Source organism: Gallinula chloropus (assembly GCF_964237585.1).
Source record: "Gallinula chloropus genome assembly, chromosome: 15".
Lineage (NCBI taxonomy): Eukaryota > Metazoa > Chordata > Aves > Gruiformes > Rallidae > Gallinula > Gallinula chloropus.
The window spans coordinates 14,361,440-14,384,204 of NC_140100.1; the positions used below are offsets into that span (position 1 = coordinate 14,361,440).

Here is a 22,765-nt window from a genome sequence, read left to right on the forward strand (position 1 = left end):
ATTCAGCCCAGGCACTGAGCCACACTGGGAGCTGATGCAGATATAAAACCACAGCCTTCTTCCCTGAGGAAGAGGCGGTTTTTGGCTCTGCCAGGTGATGGTACTAGCAACAGTCCTGCAAGTCTGACCCGAGTTCAGAGCCAAGCTGTCTGGGGAGTTACGGTGGGTGCGGAGTTGGAATCATCACCCTGACAGATGCACCCTGCCTGTTATTGCCCTTCCTTGCTGGAGCAGCTGTTCCCCCTCCTGCGGGATGTGATGAGCCAGGAAGAGAGGACCACAGGTGAGGGAGGCTGCTGGATGGCTTTAGATTTTTAGGCAACCCCTCTCTTTGCTCCCTCCAAAGGACAGGTAAGCACACAGGGAAGGAGACTTGCAGCAGGGCAAGCCAGGCGCTGCCCCTCCCTCCTGGCCCTATGGAACGAGGGATGGTGGCAGCTGCCCGCACTGCTGGACATGCCATGGGACATCAGCCATGTCAGCAGCACTGTGGGAAGGCAGCAGTGAGGTCAGGTGGGCACAGTGATGTCCCTGACAATTAGTCCAAGAGATAAACTTGGAGCATGACGCAGAGAACACACGAAGGGGGATGTGACCATCTCACATGAAGGGGGATGTGCCCATCTCACCTTGTGAGGTGCTTCTCTATGTATTCCTGCAGCTCCGAAACCTGCTCCTCTGCCATGACTGCCCGAGTCAGCAGCTGGCTCCTCTCCTGCTCCAAATCCTCCTGGAAGGGCAAGAAAACACAGAAAAACAGGGAGCACTGAGATGGGAGTGAAGTTCATCATCCCCGCTCTGCCAGGCGAGACCAACCTCTTCCCCATCACTCAGCTCTGGCACCTTTTGGCCACAAAAATGCACACAGCTGAGATGTTTCACTTGATGTGGCCAGAGCAGGGTGGGCAGAGGAAGGCACGACATGGAAGCCAGCTGGGAGCACATCTTTAGCTTTGCCTACAGCAGAAAGCCCAGCCTCTACTCTGTCTGCACACCCCTTTCCCCACACGCTGCAGTCAGTGTGGAGGGGATCCCCATGCCAACCCCAGCTGTCACTGCCAGCATCACCACTGTTTCCTGGGTGCCATAGGGCAGCGCTGTGGATGGAGAGCACTCTCCTCCTCTCCTCCCAGCTCTGGGCCACCCCATTCCTGCGTGCAGTGCAAATATCCTTGCACTTGGGGGAGCCAGACTGGGAAGCTGATCCGGATTCAAGCTAGGCTTGAACCAGGTCAAACTCCATCTTGGTTTGCTATAAATGGTTGTGCTGAACCGCAGGAGGGATCAGTGGAGTCCAGCAGCTCCGCCTTCGAGTATGAGCAACAGTACAGCCTTGACACGTTGCTGGCCAGGGACATGCTCATGTCCCTTGGTGTGCTGAGGCCAAAGCAGGAGCACAGCTCCATGGAAAGCTTCCCTGCTCCAGCCCAAGGTGCCTATCTTTGACATGTGGGTCAGGGATAAGCTTTTTGGGGGGGGTGGGCTGTTTCAGAGCTTTACCTGGGTGGTACGTGCAAACTCCCGGAGCTGCTTGCGGACCTCTGCCCAGCTCTCCTCACCCTGCTGCCTGGGAGAGAGAAGCAGATTTTGTGACCGTGCCCAGACATTCACCTGCAGCCCATCACGCAGCTCTCTTCAGGGGGTGGACATCACTTGCATCCATCAGACCACAACCCCCAGCTTCCCTGAACCTTTTCTCTCCCAATACCCCAAACCTCTCGAGGGCACGCGGTGCCACCCCTGCGCTCCGGCACAAGAGTCAGAGCCCTTCTGCCAACCTGGGGTTCCCTGCCGTGATGCCTGGCTCGGTTCCAAGCTCACATCAACACTCATACATCAGAGGCCTCTGTGCAGAAAGCATCCTGAACCTGACACCGCGGGACTGAACTGGATGGGAACAGCGAGCGAGCGATGCCAAACGCTGGCGCTTTTCATGTTTCTGAGCAGAAACCCCCCTGTTCTGGTCACCGAGCACGATAGGTGAGCTGACTGTGCAGCCCAGGCGTGGGAAAGTCCTTCCCATTCTGTCCCAGCCTGAATAAGCAAAATACAGGTCACATCTGATGCTGGGGGAGCTTGGGCTGTATGGAGGGAGGAATGCTTTGTGCTCCGGAGCGGCTCTGCTGCCACTGCCAGAGTTCCCTGCCCAGGCTCGTGGGACATCATGGCTGAGATTTCATGAGGAGAACAATAAACTGTGAAGACAACAAGGCTGATAAAGACAAGAAGCGGCAGGAGGTACAGCCGAAGTGCTGCGATGACCCCAGGCTTCGTGTCTCCAGAGGAACAAGGTAACGGCCCAGATAAACCCATCAGTGGGCAGAGAATAGCGTCTCCTGGCAGCAAAACACCCCTGAAACCTCACCACACCTTAACAACAAGATGCATCCCTAAAACTCAGGTTCTGCTCTTTCATGACTGGCTCCTGCAGTGGGTCTGTCCCAATTAATGCTTCTGTTCAAGGTCTGCAGCTGCTTTCCAGTGTGGAAATTGTGGCAGAGCCGGGCTAAGGCTTCTCTGAGACACTCCTCCCAAGCCCAGTGGCTCAGGCACTGGCCAGCTCCTCAGTGCTGGCATCCAATTAATGAAATACCAAGCATGTTTTCTAGGCTACTGCATTTTAAAAGGCTGAAAACCCCCAGCTCAGATTTCTCCTGTGCTTTATTCCACCCCTGCACAGCTACAGCTGAGTTTCAAGAGAATAATGGAATGGAGGAACAAGACCCATCAAAAACAAGCGGGTCAAGGGCACGTCAGGGAGGGCTCCTACAGAGTGACCTTAGGCTTCCAGCCCTGCTGCTGCACTGAGAAGAGGAGAAACAAGGGCCATCTCAAACTGGTGGTGTTTCACTTGCTTTTCTCAGGTTGTGATCCACCAGAGCACTCGAGCGTACGCTGAACTACAGCTTCTAAAGAGATCAGCAAGCCTAAAAACATGATTAAATCAAACGTGCTTAAGAGCTTTCTTGGATCAAGGCCCAAATGACCAACTCCTTTCACTGCGGGAAGCGCTGCGCTGAGACGACAGCTGGCTTTTCTTCTCAGAGCAGTCCCTATCAGCTCGCTTTCTCCCTATTTATCCCCGTCTCCGAGTAGGCAGAGAGAGACTCCTCAATCCACACAGCAAGGAGAATTCATCATTACCAACATCCTGAGAAACAAACAGCACTTACTGCTCAGGGGACAGCAGGGAGACAGAGGCTTCTTTCAGTCTTTTCTGCAGGCAAAAGAAGAACGGTGTTCCCGTAAATATTAAACCATTGCAAGCTCACCACAGCAGCACAATGTGCCCCAGCACTCCAACAGCCCCCAGCCCCCTGGCAAGGAAATAATGTGCAGGGCAATCTTAAGGTTTAGGCTTCCCACCCTCTGAATTCTTAAATACATGTATCTCGTGCAAATCAAGAGACAGATCCAGTGGGAGGACGGGAGCGGACTGGTGTGTTTCTGAGTGTGGTCTCCTGCTCAGTTAGCTATTCAGGCTGAGGCAAAGGCATTCAGGAAGAGAAAGCCCCATCCTATCCTCCCTTGCTTGCCTCTTCTTTTAGCAGTGAGCGAGTCTGGTGGCCTGGCAGCGCTCCCACAACATCTGCTAGGCCTCAGCCCTCCCAGAGCTCAGCGACCCCAGTTCCAGGGGCTGCTGATCCTCCTGGATCCAACCGTAACTCGCCCCTGTGCAGCAGGGTGGGAGTGATGAAGGGTCTGCTTGGACATCTCAGAACAAGACAGCAGAGATACAGCGGGGCCTCAGGGAATGCCTAAGGAAGGGGCTGGAACTAGAGCTTGTGAGACTCTCCCCACTGCCCCCCAGGTTTCCCTGCTCCCCCCAGAATGGCAGCAGCCCAGTCACCATGTTCTGCAGCTCGTGTAACTGCATCTCCAGCTTTGCTTTGTCCTCCCGCAGGCGGTTTAGCTCCCGGGTTGTGTTTGTCAGCAGCTCTGGGTCTGTGATGGAGAAGTGGAGCTCGGCAGGGCCACAATCTGTACTGGTGCTGCCCAAGGACCGGATCTGCTCTCGCTGGAGCCTGTAACATGCCAGAGGGGTTAGTCCCTGGTACCTTTGCTTAGGTACCAACACCGAGCATTTCTGTGGCTGATGGAGGTGCCATTCGCTCAGGACCCGCTGGCTCCTGGCCACTGGGAGCCAGTCCACCTGCAAAGGATAAGTGGGAGAGCCCGGCAGCGTGCATGATATTCCTGGCAGTGTTTCTGAGGGGAGCTTGTCCTAGAGCTATTTGTGGCTTTTATGCCACAAGAATTTCTGCTGCTTCCCACAGCCCAAGCTGCCGAGAGAGCTGCAGAGCAGAGCTGAGAGCACTGCAGGGACAGGCTGGGAGAAAGGAGTTATTTGTGGTACCTCTGTGTTTCCACACCATCCAGTGTGGAATCAATCACTCACCCTCAATTTTACACAGGAGAAATGCACGTGCAAAGCAGGGCATCCAGAGCATGCTGATGGGCAGCTGGAGAGCCCTTGCTCCTGTCTTGGCAAGAGCAGGGAGATAAACATGCACTCCAGATCCCCTGCTCTCCCTGGGAGCCTAATTTGCCTCCCTCTCAGCCAGGGCACTTGGGTGCTGTGGGACACTTCCACTCGGTCCTTAGCAATAAGCTGAAAAGACAGAGGTAGCCCAGTAGCCCAGACCCCAGCTAAGACCCACCCGTAAGCAATCAGCAGGTTCTCATGCTTCTTGACCAAGGTCTTCATGCGTTTCTTGTAGCCACGTGCCGCTCCAGCCAGCTGCTCTTCCCGAGACTTGTAGGAAGCCCTTATATCCTTCAGCATGCTCTCCACAAAGCGTTTCATCTGAGCCTGGTCAGCTGGGGCTTTGCTAGGCCCTGTCACGGTGCTGGATTTGCTGTCCATGTAGTCCTTTAAACATACAAGAAGTGGAGGTAACCAGTCATTCCCTGAGGCACGTAACCCATTTCCCACAGCAAAGGGCCAGGCATATTTGTGCTGACAGCACAGAGAATAGGAAATATCTTCCATTTTCTAAGAGCACAGAAGACTAACTAACTTGTGTCATGCCCCTTCAAGACAGAGAAGGTGTCTGTACTCTATCAGTGCCCCACAGGTTGAGGTTGGGAGTTACCAGCTCAAGTGCTGTGTTCTTCCCACCATGCCCCACTCTCTTTGCTAGTTAGGAGATGCTTCAACATTGCTCTGTCAGAAATTAAACTACTCCTAATAGTAAAAAATGCTTTGCTTAGTCTCCTGATCCATCCCCACAACGTGTCCTTTGGTACCAGCCTTTTCCCAGCACAGCAGCTCTTGCCAAAACCTGCTTAGTGCTCCCTAAGGGGGTAGAAAGATTCCTTCCCAGCCTCACCACTTCAGAGAAATTGGGTATTCATGCCTGAACCTGCCTGAAACACCTGCCTTGTGCCGGGTCCTCGCCATGCTCTGAGAGCCCTGCAGATCCCAGGCATGACATGGCTCTGAAGCCAACCAGGGAGGCTGGCAGAGCTCCCTGTGGGGACAGCAGCAGAGTCACCGTGGAAGCGGCGGCAAAGCCACAAGTGGCATCGCCTGGCCTGCCGAGGGAAGTTGTCAGGGCAATGGGGATTAGAAGCCAACTGGAAGGCAGCCACTGTAAATAAGAGGACCTTTCAAACCCCGTAATCTGACCAAGAAAAAAAGTCCCAGCAGAAACTGACAGAGCCTTTAGTGTGGCCACACAGGAAATTTGGGCGAGGAGGAGGGGGACTGGCATCTCCTCTGCACAGAGCACCCTTGCAGCTGCAAGCAATGCTCCCCAAGCCCCACTGCCTTCTCTGCAGCCCAGCAAAGAGGGGGAACAGTGGCAGTCTGCAAGATGTAGACAGCCAGCATGGAGAGCCCATCTCCCAGGCCAGGAGAGCCCCTGGGGCTGCGGGTACCCACCGCCACATCCTTGACATACTGCGCAAGCCGGGAGCGATACTCCTGGTTCAGCTCCTTCAGTCGGAGCTGCAGCTGGGAGTTCTCTGCCTCCACCTCTTGGAGCTGGCTCTGGGAGGTGAGCAACATCTAGGCACAGCAAAAACACTCGCTGTCACCCCCATCCTCCAGCCAAGCAAGGGACACTAAGAAGCTCTGTAGGAGATGAGGAGCTTCATTTCCAGGTATTGAGCTCCACTGGAGCTGGGAAGGACCTGGGTTTTCACAGGAGCCCACTGAAATTGCCTGTAGTCTCTATTCCCATGCTACCTTCAGTCATTTGCAATCCCTCCCCCCCTGGTGACTTCACCAACCCTTTCCAAACATCAGGGAACAAAATTCCTCCCACCACCTGTGGCAAGCAGCACCTTCCGCCACGTGCATCGCAGCCCTGGGGAATGAAACTGTGCAGGGACAATTACCTTGGTATGACACACTCCCTGGAGAGGACAAACGTGTCAGGGTACCTTAGCATAAGGTCTCCAGGAGAAGCATGTGGCACCCAGCAGAAGCGGATGAGCGGGGGCAGTGCTGGGTGCTGGGTGCTGGCAGGGAGCCTGCCCTTACCGCTGAGTGCTGTGCCAGCTTGTGCTGGGTGTCCCCAGTCGCTCCCTTCGCCTCCTGCAGCTCCTTCCCCATGGCCATCCTGGGCAAGAAGGAGGAAGGGGTGTTTATTTGAACCCCCTAAACTCTGTAGGTCCAACACAGCCAGCTGGGAGAAGGGAATCACGGTGGGATGACAGAAATCTCTTGGCAGCAGCTGCCAGCCCCTGCCTGTGTGCCAACAGAGCCCTCACATACAAAGGTGAACGTCCTCCCCAGTCAGAGGGTCTGGAGCTCTGTCCCCCCAGCTCTGGCAGCCCTTGGTGGGACACCAAGCCCAGCCCAGGTGGCTGACAGAAAAACCTTCACCATGTGTGTCATCTGAGGTGCATAGGCCAGGTGGGTGCCTAGGCACCATGGCTGACCCTCTTAAGAGCCTTGAAAACATCAGGTTTGGCTTCCAGGCCTCACTTGTTCCAAGAATGAACCGTCATTTCCCACCCTGTATCCCTCCAAAGGCAAGCTGCCTCCTCTCCTGTTCCCAATGACCAACTCAAGCTGCAAGGAGCTCCATAAATGCCTGGCCAAGCAGAAGGACACGCTTGTGAACACTCACACTCTCTCTTCCAGCTTCTGCTGCTGCGAATCATAGGTTTGCTTCAGTTTTTCAAGCTCCACTTTTATGTGATCCTGGTTTCCAGGCAACTGAGGGACAAACGAAGAGGAAGATGAGACAGAGGGATGAGATAAGAAGGATCTGTGAACAGGGAAGAAGTGAAGAGAGCCTCCAGCTGAGCACAAGTCCAACTGACCAGTGACATACTGGGGAAAGGACAGATTTAACTGGGAGTGACCTGGAGACAGGGCACACGGAGGTGCACACATGTTGATCCTCCAAGGGAGAGTCTTGCTCTGAGAGTCAGATTCCCAGCAGGAGCTGTGGCAGAGCCCTGGCTGGTATCACAAGGGCTGCAGATGGGAAAGAGGCAGGGGGCATCTCTCTGCTCACAGTTTCAGGTGCTTTATCACCCCCATCTTTCTCAGCTAACAGCAAGAAGAAAACAAGCAAGTGTCCTCTGCACTTGTTGACTTCTAAACTCTTGCCTCTCTTTGCCCAGGGGCACTGACAGAAGGAACCACAGCTGTCCTCTCTCAGCTTCTGCCTGCATGAGATCTGGAGTTATTGTGTTCATGTTTTTCAACTGCACATCTTTCAAAAAAGTTGTTCACTAAACCAAGGGATCAGCTCATCCCCAAAAGTCAAGGTAGCACAAGAAGTGTCAGCCACCCTTGGCATAAATTCCCCCTCTGCTTCCCCAAGGACCCAGCAGCAGAGCCCCACACACTCACGTTTCTCTCCAGCTTTTGTTGCTCGTGTCCAGAGGCATCTTCTGGCTGGTTTTAGTGAGAGACAAAAGAAGGTGCCTGTTAGATCTCTGCTCTCCAATGAGCTAGTGGGAGGGTGGAGAGGTCCTTACCTTCACCTTGCCAGCTGAGAGACGGCGCACTGTTGCTCGCACTCTTTCCAGCTCGGTGGAGGATTCATTGGCTACGGTGGGGACATGGTTGCTCTCTGTGTGGGGAAGGGTGCTCCTGGCATTGGCCAGGTTGAGCAGCTCTAGGCTGAGCTCTTCATTCTTCATGACCTGCCAGGTCAAACAAGAAGGCAAGAGCTTCTGAAATCCTGCCTCTCTGTCTCCACACGCCGTCTGTTCAGCACATACTTGCTGCTCTCAGTGTGTACACCAGGCAGGCACTCACATCCCCTCCTGAAAGCAAGTTTTCTTTGGACATGTGAGAACTAAGAAGACATCAGTGATTTTCTAATCCCCACAGAAATGCAGGGTAAATAGCATCACCAGGCATCAGGGGTATTCACATGTAACCTCACTCCCTCTGCCCACCCTGCTCTCCCATTCAGATACACACCCCAGTGCCAGCCCAGCCCTGGGCACAGCTCTGCCACCACCTCTCCATCCTGACCTCCAACCTCTCTCCTCACTCCAACCCTGTACCCTCCACACAGCTTCCCAAGACTTCAGGCATTTATTTCCCCATCTGGTGGCTCTGAACAGGGCTGGACTCCATCACTAAGAGAAGGGCCAAACCTCCATCCATCCATCCATCCATCCATCCATCCATGCTGATGCCACCCAGCTAATTCTAGCTTTGTTTGAATGCATCCCTCCAGCAGCAGCCAGCCCACAGCACCGTGTAGGCAGCAGGATTCAAAGCAGTGCTGAAGTGACACATTTCTAAAAGATAAAGAGGATCTGAATGAGAAAGGCTCTGTTACAGGTGATCTGGAAGGAACACTGGGGGAATTCATGTCTCACGGGAGGGTTTCTATGTAGATAACAAAGCTTTGATGGGGTTTATGACTGGGGACAAGCTTGAGTAATTGTTACCATGGCAGTGAATTGGGAGGATGGGAGGCAGAGGTCATCTGAGTCATCCGTGGAGAGAATAGCTTATCAAAAGATAGCACAGGGTAGGCTGAGGGAGAGAGGAGAGGAGAAAAGAGGCTGACAAAGAGGTGAGATATACAGCTGTGAAAACTGACAGCTACGCAGAGACAGGCTGCTTGTTCTCCAACTGCAAACGATCCATCTGCAGCTGTCATCCCTGACAATTTGATCAGAGGGGTTCGCAGGAGTACCAGCTTAGGGGACGAAAGAGCTGGGCCCAGGTTTGCAATGGGCCTTGCTGCCTCTCCTCAGCTCCCAAGCCTGGCCCTGCTCCAGGGAAAAGCCCAGGCACGGAACCGATTCACAGGCGTTTGGGTTCCCTCCGGCTGCCGCGCTTTGTAGGGCCGCTGCAGCCCATGTAAGGCTGCTGAACAAAGGAGGAGGAGGAAACAGAGAGTCGAGGCAAGGTCACAGCCTTGAAAAGGAAGAATTTACAGCGAGTTAGAAAACAGGCACTAAGTGACTGGCATCTTCTGGAAGGCACTTCCCAGGGACAGGCAAGGCCAGCTCCGCGGCGCTCCTTCGCCTGGGACAGACACCGGAGGATGTGTGAATCGAGCTGTACAATGGGGGCTGTGACAATTCAGGGGCTCTAACTGTTCCCTACAAGGGACCCTGAATGAGCTGGCGGAGCTGCTTCTGCGCCAAGCAGCCATGACAACATATTGGCAAGGTCACAAGTAGCACTTGTAATTGGGAATGTGTAAAAGGTTCATTGTCTCCCCAGAAGGGCGCCGGGGAAGGGGAGGGGGCAGAACCACAGGCTGCTTTTCCCATTTCCTTTGGGAAAGTCCACACTGGGAAAATAATGAGCAGGAGGCCCATGCCGTGACAAGTCCCAACCTGCCAAGTTGGAGCCTCTTTTGCTTCAGGCAAGGATATTTGGTAGTGGGAGCCAAGAAACAGGGGTAAAATCCTCAGCTTGTGAATTACAATCAAGGAGCTCGCCTTTGGCTTCTGGACCCTGCTCCACTCCTTCGGGATGCTATCCAAGGCTCATAACCTAGTCCATGTGCTTTCACTCCCTGAAAGACTCCAGATCCATGTGCAAACAGGGTGCTATTTACCACCAGCCTGTTAAGCCCATAATTTAAGAGATGTCAACCACCTTAAAAATCCCGGTTTTGATAAACATATTGCACCCCCTTGGGGAGAAGAAGCATGGAAGGATGCTGAACACAGAGCTGCTCCCCTGCAGCCTGGAGATAGGGTGTCTCTGCCTGGCTGACAGTCAGCTGCACGCGCCCTGCCTCATGCTCTGGCTGAGCCATGGGGTGGGCTCACACCCCTGCAAGCAGCTCAGCTTGTCTCCTTGTAAGAAATTTCTGGTTTACAGCTTAGAGGAGGCAAAGGATAGCTTCACAAGAGCCAGCAACTCGCTTATTCACAACAGGATGATCACCACCTTGTCTCCTCCTCTAGCAGAGCTCTGCAGATGGATGCTCAGGGTAAACAGAGGCTGGACACTGCCTGGACCAGCGTGCCTGGTCCAGCCCTGTGTTTTCCCAGGGCAGCTCTGCGCAGGGCCAGCATGGTAAACCAGTTCTTTGGCTGAACCAGCTAAGCTATCTGCTGGGGGAGGGTGGCTAGAGGGTGTCAGTCATCCGAACTGATTCAAAAAGGAGAAGCGGGGGGTGGGGGGGAGAGGCAGAGAAGAGAGGAATGTCTATTGAAGTAGCTATTCTTGCCAAAGAAATACCCAAATCTGGGTCCAAAAGACTTGAGTTAATAATCACTGGGCTAAGAGTCACTGGGAAATTCGGGGCATTTCAAGGCCCCATCAGGAACACGCCGATGTTCAGTGTTTCTGGGAGCTTGTCAACCTCAAAACCTTCCAGGCCCCTTCCCGCCACCACACAGAATGAGAGCGACTCTGCTCCGTCCCCGTGCAGCCCGCGCAAGCCATGCAGAAGAAAGGGAAACAAAGCCTAATGGCAGTCAAGAGGGACCTGCAGCAGTGACCTCCTCCTTACTGCCAGCCACAGGGATCTGGGGTGGCTGGAAAGAGAGAGAGACTGACAGCAGGGTGCCCACAAGAGTACAACACAGGGGTCAGCGTGGGCTCAGCACTGTCCCTGCTGAGCAGAGCAGGTTCTGCAAGCCCTGATAGAAGGTGACCACGTTTTGGGAAATCCCTGGGCCCCAAAAGTGAAATAACTTTGCCTAAGGGATGATCTCTCATAGCTGCGTTGAGCTGTGACATGGATACGTATCCCGAGCTGCCTGCAGGTCAGGTACTTGGGAGCTGGAGCAGAGAACACCAGATTCTATAGATATTAGGGGGAAGTTCTTTACAGAGAGAATAGAGAGGGGCTGGAACAGGCTGCCCAGAGAGGGGGTGGGTGTCCCATCCCTGGAGGTGTTCAAGGCCAGGTTGGATGGGGCCCTGGGCAACCTTGTGTAGCTCCAGGCCTGGAGGTTGGTGGCCCTGCCTGTGGCAGGGGGGTTGGAGCTCTGTGATCCTTGGGGTCCCTTCCAACCCAGACCAGTCTGGGATTCTGTGATACTATAGAGTGAACGCTGCAGTCTGGCTCACCTCCTGCTCCAGTTCCTTGCCTAAGGCCAGGTAATTGCTTTTCAGAATGATGTACTCATCCGCCAGCTCCTTCCGACTGGTCTCCAGAGCATCCAGGCGTTCCCGCAAGGTGTCTCGCTCCCCAGTGACTTTCTCGCTGCGGAGCTCCAGCTCCAGCACACGGTTCTCCAGGGCCAGGATCTGCAGTGAGGAGGCAGCAGAATTAGACTGTGGCAAGAGACCAGCAGCAATCAAAGAGCATTTATTTGGCCAGACAGGTTCTAGCATGCTATGGTTTGGAGAGATGATTCTTCACATGAGTTTTAGGGCATCTGGGGCATCAGGGGGTTTCACTGCTCAGCCAAAACCAGGGAATACAGCAAGCAAAGAGAGGGTGGATGCATAACGAGGGGTGGTTCTGGATAAAGGTATTGGCAGGACTGAATTAACTCCATTTCAAACTCCTGGGTACCATATTTTTCAGCTCAAAGTTCTCGGTCTCATACTGCTCCTTCATTTGGTTTGTCTCGATCTGCAGATCAACGAGGTCTTTGGAAATCTAGGAGAGAGAGTGAACGTTACAAAGGCCATGGGCTGATTCTGAGGCCAACATACTGTTTCAGTAGATCACACCAGGGGATGTGAGCATCACACATGAGCCCCTAGAAAGAGGCCCCAACATTTCCTACCAAATCTTCCACTCCAGACCTACTGGCCTCACATGGCTTCATGGCTTGGTTTTCTCCAAGCCCCAAAAGTATTTGTTTTACCTTCAGTTTTTCCTCTTCACTGAAGATCATTTTGGCTGACAAATCTGTTTTGGAGCCAGCTTGCTTCTCCATCCTCTCCTGCTGGTCCCCAAGCCGGTCCAGCCTCTCGTTCCTATCCTGCAGCTGCACCTAGAGACACACAACAGCCCTGACAGCTGGTGCCAGCCAGCAGAGCCCTCCTCTCCTCCATGCTACGCTCCCACCGCAGCGCTGGTGGGAGAGCACAGCATACCCAGCTTTGCAGAGCTTGAACAGATTGTAGATGGGATTTTCAACTGCTGTTTTCCTCCTGCAGTGAGGATTTCATTTGCAGAGCGCTGGTTCCACCACCCGGGAGGGGGCTACAGACCTTCATACTTTACATACTCATTAGCAAGATGCTCACAGGCTCAGAATACTTACATTCTCTTTCTCTGCAAAATCCATGCACCCAGAGTACAGGATCTCTGCACAATGTCAGACAGGCAGCAACTGAAGAACAAAGGAGGGATCGAAAGGTCTCTATGGCAGCAATTTTTCCCCTGAGGAAGGGCACGAGCAATGTTGCTAACAACTTTGGTTACTAGTGGGTGCAATATCCACCTTGGTTTTAAGGTGGAACCAGTTATTGCAGCTGCCCCAGGAAAAGAAATGGCATTTGTCAGGAAGTTTCTCTGTTACTGAAGCAAGAAGCTTGGCAGACACCCTCAGTGAAGTGATAGTGCCAGCTAGGAGGTACCACTCCATCTGTATCATGGACCGTTCCCAAAACCCAGCTGCAAGAATGGCCTCCATCTCTATTGCAGGGAGCTTTAGAGAGCTGATTAACCCATTAATTAATCCAACATCTGCTCCAAGACCATCCAGTAGCATCTAACATCAACGTACTTCCAGGCAGTTTTCTCCTGATGGCTGCAGTCCCTGTATCTCCCGTGTCAGTGAACCATTCAACAGGTGCCAGGGTCTCTGAGCTCTGACCAAGCCACAGCTGGTGACAGGAGAGACCTTCCCCAATTTACCCCTTTGCTTCAGAGATGCTATGTGGAAAACACAAGTTTTAAAGCAAACCATGTCCTGAAACAAACTCAGATTAGCCCAGGGGCTACATCTGGATTGTGCTGGTCTACATGCTGCTGCTCTCTCCACACAGTGACTGCCCAGGTTTGAGCAGGACAACTCCCAAGGGCAAAGCTAGAAGCACTCAAACAGAGTCCCTGCTGTCAGGGTGAGGGTAGCAGGGAGTGTGAGGCACAGTGGGTAACGCTGGAAGGCCTTGGTGAACAGCAGCAGCAGGATAAAATGAATCCCAGCTTTTAATCTCCTCACTTTGGGTTTATCATCACTGCTATTCCTGTCGAGTGGGTGAGTTTAGGTAAGAACTTGTGTCTTACAGAAGAAGCTTTGACAATATAATGTTAAAAAAATACCCCACATAGTGCTGAATAACTTCATAGTATCTGTCAAAGATGAGGGGATGGGAGAGGGGCCATCCTGACAGCAGCTCTGTGCTGGGCAGAGTTTACCAACTCCTCGCCTGGCCCAGGCTCTTGGAGAAGATCCTGTAGCCCCTCCATATGAATTTCAGGAGCAGCCATGGAAGCAAGACTCGGGGCTGAGCTCTTCTGGGGCTCGGGGGAAGAAACTAACGCAACATGCAATTATGGCTTATTTTTCCACAGGAGAACTTAACAGACCTGAAGTAATTTTATTAAGGTAATGAAGCGCCCGATGAGAATTCACAGTCTCTTCACACCCACTGCTGAGCAGAGAGCCAAATTCACACACCGCCCACAGCACTGGGGTGGGAGGGGGGGGCTTGGAAGTCTCTTGCCAGTGCTCTGGCACATGGAAAAGCTGAGCAGCAGCTCTGCAGCCCTGCACAGGCTGCCAAGGACAGGCACTCCCAGCCCGGGGCTGCCTCACACTGCTGTCCTGGACAGCCCCAGCATTCCCAGGCCCCAAGGCACCCGATTCAGGTGGGCAAATATCCCATCCCAGCATGCTGGCAAACCTGGATGCTCCCTGAGCCGCAGGGGTGCTGTTTCACCTGTCAGACAGCAATATAAGACTAGTTAATATATACATATATGGTTTTATTTATGGTCCTGAGAGGCCTGGACAAAAAACCCCAACCTTTTGTGGCAGGTGCTGTTGTAGCACCACAGAAACAGCAGCACCCACTTTTCCCCATGGTTTTGCCCTGGCTGACACCACAACAGGGAGTGAGGTTTTAGGGTGTCATTGCCACCCAAAATCTCCATCACCGCTCCACAGCAACACCAGACAAGCAGCATGTATTTCCTCAAACCTGCTACAAGCTGGAAAGCCAATTCCATGCCGAGTTCTTCCTCACACTCCTCTTGCCCAGGGGGCTTTAAGCAGAGCTGACATGTGGCTGGATCATGGGTGAGCTCCAGGGCGTGAAGCCCTCACCGAGGGAGCAGCTGTAGGGTGTGAAAACAGCGGCTAAGGTGTGTTCCACAGCGGCTCAGGGGGGAACCGGCTGAACACCTGAAGCCTGCAGCCCGCTGTTGGTCACTTCCAGCTCTCCCCCAGCGGCAGCCGGACCTGCGGGCCCGTGGCAGGGACACACGCGTGTGTCCCCGCAGCGCCGAGCAGGAGCAACGCCCGCAGGAGCCACCGGCTCCGTCTGGCTGCCAGCACCGGCAAAGGGAACTCGCATCCGCTCCTGGGCCGGGCCGACCACCGCCGCGGGCAGCCGAGGGAGCGCACCGCTGCCGGGCCGGCCTGCCGGGCCTGCCCGCCCGCCGCCGCCGCGGCAGCATCCCCCGGTGGGCCCAGGCCGCAGCGGGTGCGAGCGACGGCCGCGGGCCGAGGCGGCAGCGTGAGAAGGCCCCCGGGGAGAAGGCCAGCCGCGAAGGGAGCGGCAGCGAAGCCTCTCCCCGCGCTCCGCCCGGCCCCGCCGCGAAAGGTACGACCGGTGCCCCGGGCCGGGCCCAGTCACGCACCGCCGCGTTTCGTTTCCAGGGCAACGCGCGGGGCCACTTCCGGGGAAGACCCGCGATGCGGCGGCGCCCCCTGGCGGCTGGAGGCCGTGACATCGGTGTCGGGGCCCGGCGGCTCCAGCCCTGCCGGGGCAGCCCCAGCGACCGCGGGTCCCTCCCCACGCGGGTCGCCCCGCACCCCGCAGCGCTGCTCCCGGCCAGCCTCGCCTCCCGTCCCGCTCCCAGTCCCGCTCCGGAGCCGCCCCTGCTTCTCCTCTGGCTTCAGGCCCCGGGGAAAAGCCACTCATGAGAGTGGGGGGCGGCCACGACCACCTCCCTGCGCCCGCTGAGCCCCCGCCTGTGTCGCAGCCCGGGAGAGGCCGGGCGTACCTGGGCTGCAAGTGCCCGGTGTTGGCCCCAGCATCCCCCGGAGTGCTGAGGAGGGCTGGGGTGGAGCAGGCAGGGAGAGCCCGGCAGCTGGAAGTGGAGGGGGCTGCCCTGAGGATTGGGCTGCTTCCTCCATGGGACAGGGTCTCCTGCTTGCTGTGCACCCCCAAACCCCTGCTCCCCATCCCCCCCAAAAAAAAACTTGGGGTTTGGGAAATATCCCATCTGGGCCTCTGGCGATGGATGGCCCCTGGCATCCCTGAGTCATGGCTTAGGGATGTCCTCACCTCCCCCTGTCCAACCAGCCCGGCCAGGCTGGTGGAAGTGACACAGTTTCACGTGGAATGCAGCAGTGGCAATTAGCATCCCCAGGAGCTGACAGGGATGATGATGATGATGATGATGGCAGGGACATTTGCCAATGATGATGATGATGGTAGGGACCTTTGCCAGCAGCTACTGAAACCTTTTGCCACCACTGCCAGGTCCTCATCTAGACAACACATATGTTTTTGGACTGAAAAATTATGTAATGCAATAGTTGGGGGCCAGGATGGCCAGAAACATGGGTAGCCAGTGAGCACCCAGAAAAGCCCATCTCTGCCAGGAGGGTCCCTTGAGGAAGGAGCTTGGTGTCCCCAGGAGAGTGGCACAAGCTCTGGGATGCTGGTGTCACCCATCCCAGCTCTCTTGAGGAGCAGCAACAGGGCTCAGATATTCTTGGTTGAGGATGAGGAGGAGCAGCAGCGCTGGTTGCCCTGGCAATGAGAGATGTTCTCCTTCAAACAGGGACAATATTTATCAAGACTTGCTAAAAATACTTCCCAACTCAGCTGTGGCAACATCACCCATGGCACATCCCAGAGCTGGCGTTGGTGGTATCTCTGCTGGTACCCAGAGCTGGCCCTGAGCTGCTCGCCCTTGGAAGGGGGGGGTGGACTGAGGTCTCACCAGCCTCCATAGCTCTGCTAGACTGGTCAGGGCCACCAGCACTGGTCCCTCCCCGGTGTGGCCAGCCCCAGCAGCTGGGGACAGAACAAGGAACCAGGGACAGCCAGTGGCATTTACCCAGAGGAAGAGATGGGGGGAGGTTCCTGGGGAGGGATGTGGGGGCACGGGAGGGCTGCTGGGGAGGGTAAGGAGTCCTAAAATAGGTTTAAAAGCTTTTTTAAAATTTATTTTTATGACTTCACTGCTTTTCCTAATACCAGTACAGCCTTCTCCATGGCAACCAGGTGGGACGGCTCAGACTTTGGTCCCTGCCAGGGAGATTAGCTGCTGGGGATGAAACGATGGGGGGGATCGGCTGGGGAGGTCTGCTCTGGCCAGGGCTGCAGTGGGAGGGGGACAGCTGTGGTGGGGGGACAGCTGTGGTGGGCACCCACAATAAATTCCCCGGGGTGGTTGTGGTGCAGCATGGGGCCCAGTCCCCCAGAACAGGACAGGCTGATGGGGATGCTGGAGGCACCAACTGTGCCTGCCACGGGTGGCAGCGGGACATGTCTGGAGCAGAGGACCTCAAGGAGGTTTAAAGGGGCTGTACTGGGCCCAGCCCTCCCCTGCACCACAGCCACACTGGGAAGAGATTTGCTTATTTATCCTCTTTATTTTCCCTTCACAGCTTGTTTGCTATTCCCTTGGCAGAGGGCAGCTGGGGGCCGGCATAAACCCGCTCCAGGCTGTGGGTAGGGCTCGTTTAAACTTCCCAGAGAGGTTTTGTGGGTTTTGGCTGGCTGGCCCATGCTGGTTCAGCTCTTTTTAGCTTCCAGATTGATTACACCTTGTGTCAATATGTGCTTAGCGCCTATTAGTGTGTGTGTGTGTGTCTCCATCTCTGGCTTCTCCCTTCTGATCTATAATTTCCCAGAAGAGAGGATTAAAATAGAGGGGGATGAGGCAGGGGGAGGGGGAGAGCACACCCAGGGAGAAAACAATGCTAGTGGGAAAAGTGGGGTTGCAAGGCTGGAGCAGAGCCTGGCCACCTCTGATGCCTCTGCCCCATGGGCATGCTGAGAAAGTTGCTTAAAACCACAGGAGTTCAGTGGTGAAGAGCCGAGCTGTGCCCCAGGGAGGCGATGCCAGGCTCCCCTGAGGATACCCACAGCACCATGCTAGTGGTAGAGAGCATCCCCACTCCATCCCCACCCCTTCTCCACCTTGGGGGTGGGTGGGAGGGGGAACAGCAAGATGGGCTTCAGCTCTGGTGTGAGATGCCTATTCCTGGAGTCATGGATGTGAGGGGATGGCCAGCCCTGGCTTGGTGCACCTCCTAGGTGACCAGGGCTGCCAGGACCCCAGGAAGGGTTACCCGGGGCTTTCACATCCAGCAGTGGGTGGGTGATGGGGCTCCTCACTCTTGGGCAAAAGTGGCTGTTTGTTTATTTATTTGTTATTTCCTGGAAACTGGTCAAAGATTCTGCAGAAGCAGCATTGGCCACTGGTGGGGAAACAGCCTGGGACACAGACCGAGGTCATGAGCCTGCCTGGGGTGGTTGTGATGAGATGCCAGGTAGAGAGTACAAACCACCAGCCCTGGAGCATCACCCACCATCATCCCACTGTACACAGGGTTGGCAGAGGGGCCAAGGGACCCTCACAGCTGTCAGCTCCCCCAACCCAGCTCTGCTCTCTGCTCGCCCTGGAGCCAAGCAGCAAGCACTACCCCCAGCACCATCTCCCCCTGCGAGGCTGATACACCCACAGGAGGGGGCTGCAGGTTCAGCCCTGAAGCTTCCATCACCGCATGGAGAACTTTTCGCCTTTTCCAGCTCCCCTCCCACTTACACCACCATAAAACCCCAGGCATTTCAGCCCAGCTCCCAGCACGGGTAACCCCCTGTGAAACAGGGATGCTGCAACCCCCAGCACGTGTTTGCCAGGTCCCGATGCCAGGGCTCACCTCAGGGCATTCCCAGGAGAGCAGGGCAGGCTCCCAGGAAAGGGGGGGTGTTGCTCAGGACCCTGGCTGCAGGACAGGCTGCTCCATCCATCCATCCCTCTCTGCAGGCTACTCACCCAAACCCCATCCCAGGCAGGACCACCCTCCCCTAGACCCACCCTCCCCACCACAGCCCATCCTTCTGGGCATCTCCTTCTATCCCCTTCCCCAAACCGCAACAAAGACAGTTACAAACCTGCGGAGGGTGGGGGAGAAGCAGCAAAGACCCCATCCCAGGTGGTGCTGGCCCCAGTCCCACCGTCCCAGGAGCTGAGCCTGCGTCCCAGCCCAGCAGCAGTGGGGTTAAGCCTGGCCGGGCGGGCGGCTGGACAGGCGTCAAGGTGGTTGCTCCATCCATCCCTGCGCAGTCGGTCCCTGGGGATCGAGCGCTGTCCTGCCCGGCACCATGAGCGCAGGCAGAGGTAAGGCAGGGGGGGCCTGCTCACTCCCCCAGCCCAGGGAACGGCCAGGCAGGGCAGGGGGACGGGGAGGGGGAGAAAAGAAAACTCTTTTGGGAGCTTCACACTCGAGTGACCCTCAGGTTTTCTCCCTTCCCACCTCCACTGCTAATAAGACATTTTGGGGAGCCCCCCATGGCCCCATGGTGTACTCGCAGGCACCCACAAACCTGTCCTGGGGTGCAGGGATGGGCAGGGGCTGTGGCACTGAGAGTCCTGGGCTCTGAGGAAGAGCAAGTTAATGGGGGGGGGGCAGGCAGGGAGGGAGGAGAAGGGGGGGACTGGGCTATTGCTGCTGGCCTTGCCCAAAGGGAAGGGGAGAGAGAGGAATGAGTTTCAGGGGTCCCTGCACCCAAGGGGTCTGAGCTGCGGCAGGAGCAGGGTGCGATCTGATCCTGCAGCCTCTCCCCAGGGCAGGTCCAGCCTCTGAAACCTCCTGCAGCTGCTCAGTGCATTTGGGGGGCCGGGACTGACCCCTCCACCCACCCTTTGGCAGCACAGGGGTCCGGCAGTGGGTCCCATGGGACAGCCATCACCCCACATTAACAGCCTCCCCTTTCCTCCGCATCCCACAGCGGGTGTCACCCTCCTGCTCCCCCTGGCCCTGCTGCTGGCCACCGCCTCCCAACCCCCTGGGGGGGACAGCCCAAAGGAGCAGGGGGACAGCCCAAAGGAGCAGGGGGACAGCGAGCCCCCGCGCTGCCCCAGCCCTTGCGCCTGCAGCTTGGACGACGACAGCGAGGAGCTGAACGTCTTCTGCAGCGCCCGGAACCTGTCGCGCCTGCCCGAGGACGTGCCCCCCAACGCCAAGGCCCTGTGGCTGGATGGCAACAACTTCACGCTGCTGCCAGCCGCTGCTTTCCGGAACCTCTCAGCCCTGGACTTTCTGGACCTGCAGAGCAGCCAGCTGGCTGCCGTGGAGCAGCACGCCTTCCATGGGCTGCGGGGCCTCTACCACCTCCACCTCGAACGCAACCGCCTCAAGCACTTGGCACCCCACACCTTCCTGCACACCCAGAACCTCGCCTCCCTCAGCCTCAACAACAACCACTTCAGCAAGGTGGAGGAAGGGCTGTTTGCTGGGCTCTCCAACCTCTGGTACCTGAACCTGGGTTGGAATTCGCTTGTGGTCCTGCCTGACAAGGTCTTCCATGACTTGCCCAATTTGAGGGAGCTGATCCTGGCTGGGAACAAGCTCCCCTACCTCCAGCACCAGCTCTTCTGCAGCCTTACCGAGCTGAAGGAGCTGGACCTGAGCGGCAACGCGCTCAAGGGCATCAAGATCAACATCTTTGTGAAGCTGCAGAAGCTGCAGAAGCTGTACCTGAACCACAACCAGATCAACGCCATCGCGCCGCGTGCCTTCATGGGCATGAAGTCCCTGCGGTGGCTGGACCTCTCCCACAACCGCCTTGTCTCTCTGTTTGAGGACACGTTCCTGGGCCTCCTGAGCCTGCACGTCCTACGTTTGTCCACCAACTCCATCACCAGCCTGAGGCCCAGGACTTTCAAAGACCTCCAGTTCCTGGAGGAGCTGCAGCTGGGGCACAACAGGATCCGGAGCCTGGCAGAAAGGACTTTCGATGGGCTGGGCCAGCTGGAGGTCCTCAGCCTCAACAACAACCAGCTACAAGACATCAGGGTCGGGGCATTCCTGGGGCTGTACAACGTGGCGGTGATGCACTTATCTGCCAACTGCATCAAGGTCCTGCCCGACTACGTCTTCAAGGGGGTCACCAAGCTGCACAGCCTCCACCTGGAGCACAGTTGCCTGGGAAGGATCCGGGCAAACACCTTCTCCAGCCTCTCCAGCCTGCGGCGGCTCTTCCTGCAGCACAACGCCATCTCCTTCATCGAAGACCAAAGCTTCAGCGAAATGCACGAGCTCCTGGAGCTCGACCTGAAGCACAACAGGCTGAGCCACCTCTCACCCCAGCTCTTCACGGGTCTGAGCAACCTGGAGTACCTCTTCCTTTCCTCCAACCAGCTCCTGGAGATCTCCCAGGACACCTTCAGCCCGCTTCAGAGACTCTTCTGGCTTGACCTCTCCCATAACCAGCTGGAAGCACTAGACAACACCGTCATCTCCCCTCTGGCCAACCTGCGGTACCTCAGCCTGAGGAACAACTCTCTGGAGACCTTCTCGGTGGGCTTCCTCTGCGCCTCCTTTGCCCTGGAGCAGCTGTGGCTGGGGGGCAACAACTGGCACTGCAACTGCTCCCTGAAGGGCCTGCGGGATTTCTCCCTGCAGCACCCCGTGGTGGTCCCACGCTTCGTGCAGTCTGTGGCCGAGGGGGATGACACCCACGTCCCCGTCTACACCTACAACAACCTCACCTGCCTCCACCCCCCAGCCATGGCAGGCCTGGACCTCCGTGACACCAGCGAGGACAGCTTTGCTCACTGCTGAGGTGCGCTGGCTCTTCCCAGAGGACAGGCAGCTTCCTGGCTGTGGACCCTCACCCACCACCTCTCCGGCCCCGTTGTGGGCTCCCTGGGGCAGCAGCAGGAGCTCCGGCTCTGAGGCCACCCCAGGTCAGCCCAGCTTTGATGCCACCTCCAGCTGCTCACCTTGGTGCTGCAGCAGCAGGGAGAGCTGTGCCTGGGGGATGCTGGATGGGCAGTGGCCACCCAGGCTCCAAACTGAATGATTTCAGCCCCCAGGACAGCGCGGTCGCTCCCGCTGGGAGCACGAGCACCTCTGAGCCCCCAGGATGGGGCTGGGGGGGTGGGGGAAAGCTGCACCCCCAGCCCAGAGCTCTTCCCACAGCAAGTGGGCTCCCTGCCAGGGCCAGGACTCATCAGCAGGACAAACAAAGCATCTTCCTGCCATGGAGCAGCTAAGAAATCCCAAAATCCCCCCCGAGCTCCCTGGTAGGTCTAAGGAAAGGGGGGGGGGGTGACTTGCTTTAATCATCCCTTGCACTAGCAGGTGTAGGCGGGGTGCAGAGAGCAGCACACGTCACTTACCTGATAAACTGGAGCAGACAAATAAACCTTTGGAGCTATTGCAACCCACCTTGGGAGTCTGTGTTTTCCAAAGCACATGCTGCACGCAGCTGGGGGTTCTTATCAGAGCCCCTCAGGGTGAGCGGGTGCAGGGCGAGGAGCACAGGTTCCCCAGGGGGCTGGAGGAGCTTGCAGGGAGTTTTTGGTAAAGCCCTGGGTGGGTGGCGTGTGCCCCAGGGTAGGAGCACGAGGTGACTGGCCACCCCCCAGAAGGCACCAGTCTGGTCAGGCTCCAGCCCTGCTGCCCAGCTCTCCAACCCCACATCAGTGACCAAAGGTCAGATAAAATTTTCCAGGAAAAGCTGGATGTGGGGAAACCTGATCTGGTGTGAGTTCTGTCCTCACTGTGGGCACACCGTGAGCAGGGACAGATGCTCCTCCTGCTCTCCTCCAAAGGATGGCCGCCAGCTGGAGTCCAGGTTGGTTAATAGAAACTAGAGATTCCCCTCTGCCTCCCCAAACCGGCACTGCAAGAGCAAGTCCTCAGTGAGGAGAGGGCACGGGGGCAGGAGGGGTTCAGAGTCCAGGAGGGAGGGAGGGAGATAAGATGCAAGGACACCACCTCCGTTGGCTTCCCCAGCTTAACTCAAGCCTGCAAGAGGGCAGGGCACGGGGTAGCAGCAGCCAAGGGGCCGCAGGAGGAGGCTGCAGGGAACAGGACGCTCTGAGAAATCCAACAGGAACCACCTGGGGACACAGAGGAGCCCCACGTGTCACAGGGGTGCAGAGAACAGCCACACAAAGCATTGTGCAAAGGAAAGCCAGGGCCAGCTTCCAGTGAGACTGTCTGGGTCTTGAGCCTGGTGTGGAAGGAGGGAAGATTGAGGTGA

The 22,765-nt window shown here is 56.4% G+C and overlaps 2 protein-coding genes across 2 annotated transcripts; one reads left to right on the top strand and one right to left on the bottom strand.

The window, feature by feature from the left end:
* Positions 1 to 414: 414 nt before the first annotated feature.
* On the bottom strand, positions 415 to 12,645 carry CCDC78 (coiled-coil domain containing 78; the record flags this gene model as incomplete). The annotated part of the gene is made up of 15 exons (XM_084271163.1): positions 415 to 487; positions 630 to 730; positions 1,501 to 1,567; positions 3,174 to 3,217; positions 3,854 to 4,025; positions 4,662 to 4,873; positions 5,888 to 6,013; positions 6,491 to 6,569; positions 7,083 to 7,171; positions 7,817 to 7,861; positions 7,945 to 8,112; positions 11,471 to 11,650; positions 11,922 to 12,008; positions 12,220 to 12,342; positions 12,622 to 12,645. 15 exons carry the CDS (start codon positions 12,643 to 12,645, stop codon positions 415 to 417), a joined length of 1,590 nt encoding a protein of 529 aa, XP_084127289.1.
* Positions 12,646 to 19,309: 6,664 nt separating this feature from the next.
* On the top strand, positions 19,310 to 21,945 carry IGFALS (insulin like growth factor binding protein acid labile subunit). Its single transcript, XM_084270854.1, has one exon. It carries the CDS (start codon positions 19,447 to 19,449, stop codon positions 21,334 to 21,336), a length of 1,890 nt encoding a protein of 629 aa, XP_084126980.1. The 5' UTR covers positions 19,310 to 19,446; the 3' UTR covers positions 21,337 to 21,945.
* Positions 21,946 to 22,765: the final 820 nt, after the last annotated feature.

Excerpts from the sequence above, each read along its gene's own strand:
- IGFALS (XM_084270854.1), top strand. The coding sequence starts at position 19,447 with ATGGGACAGCCATCACCCCACATTAACAGCCTCCCCTTTCCTCCGCAT.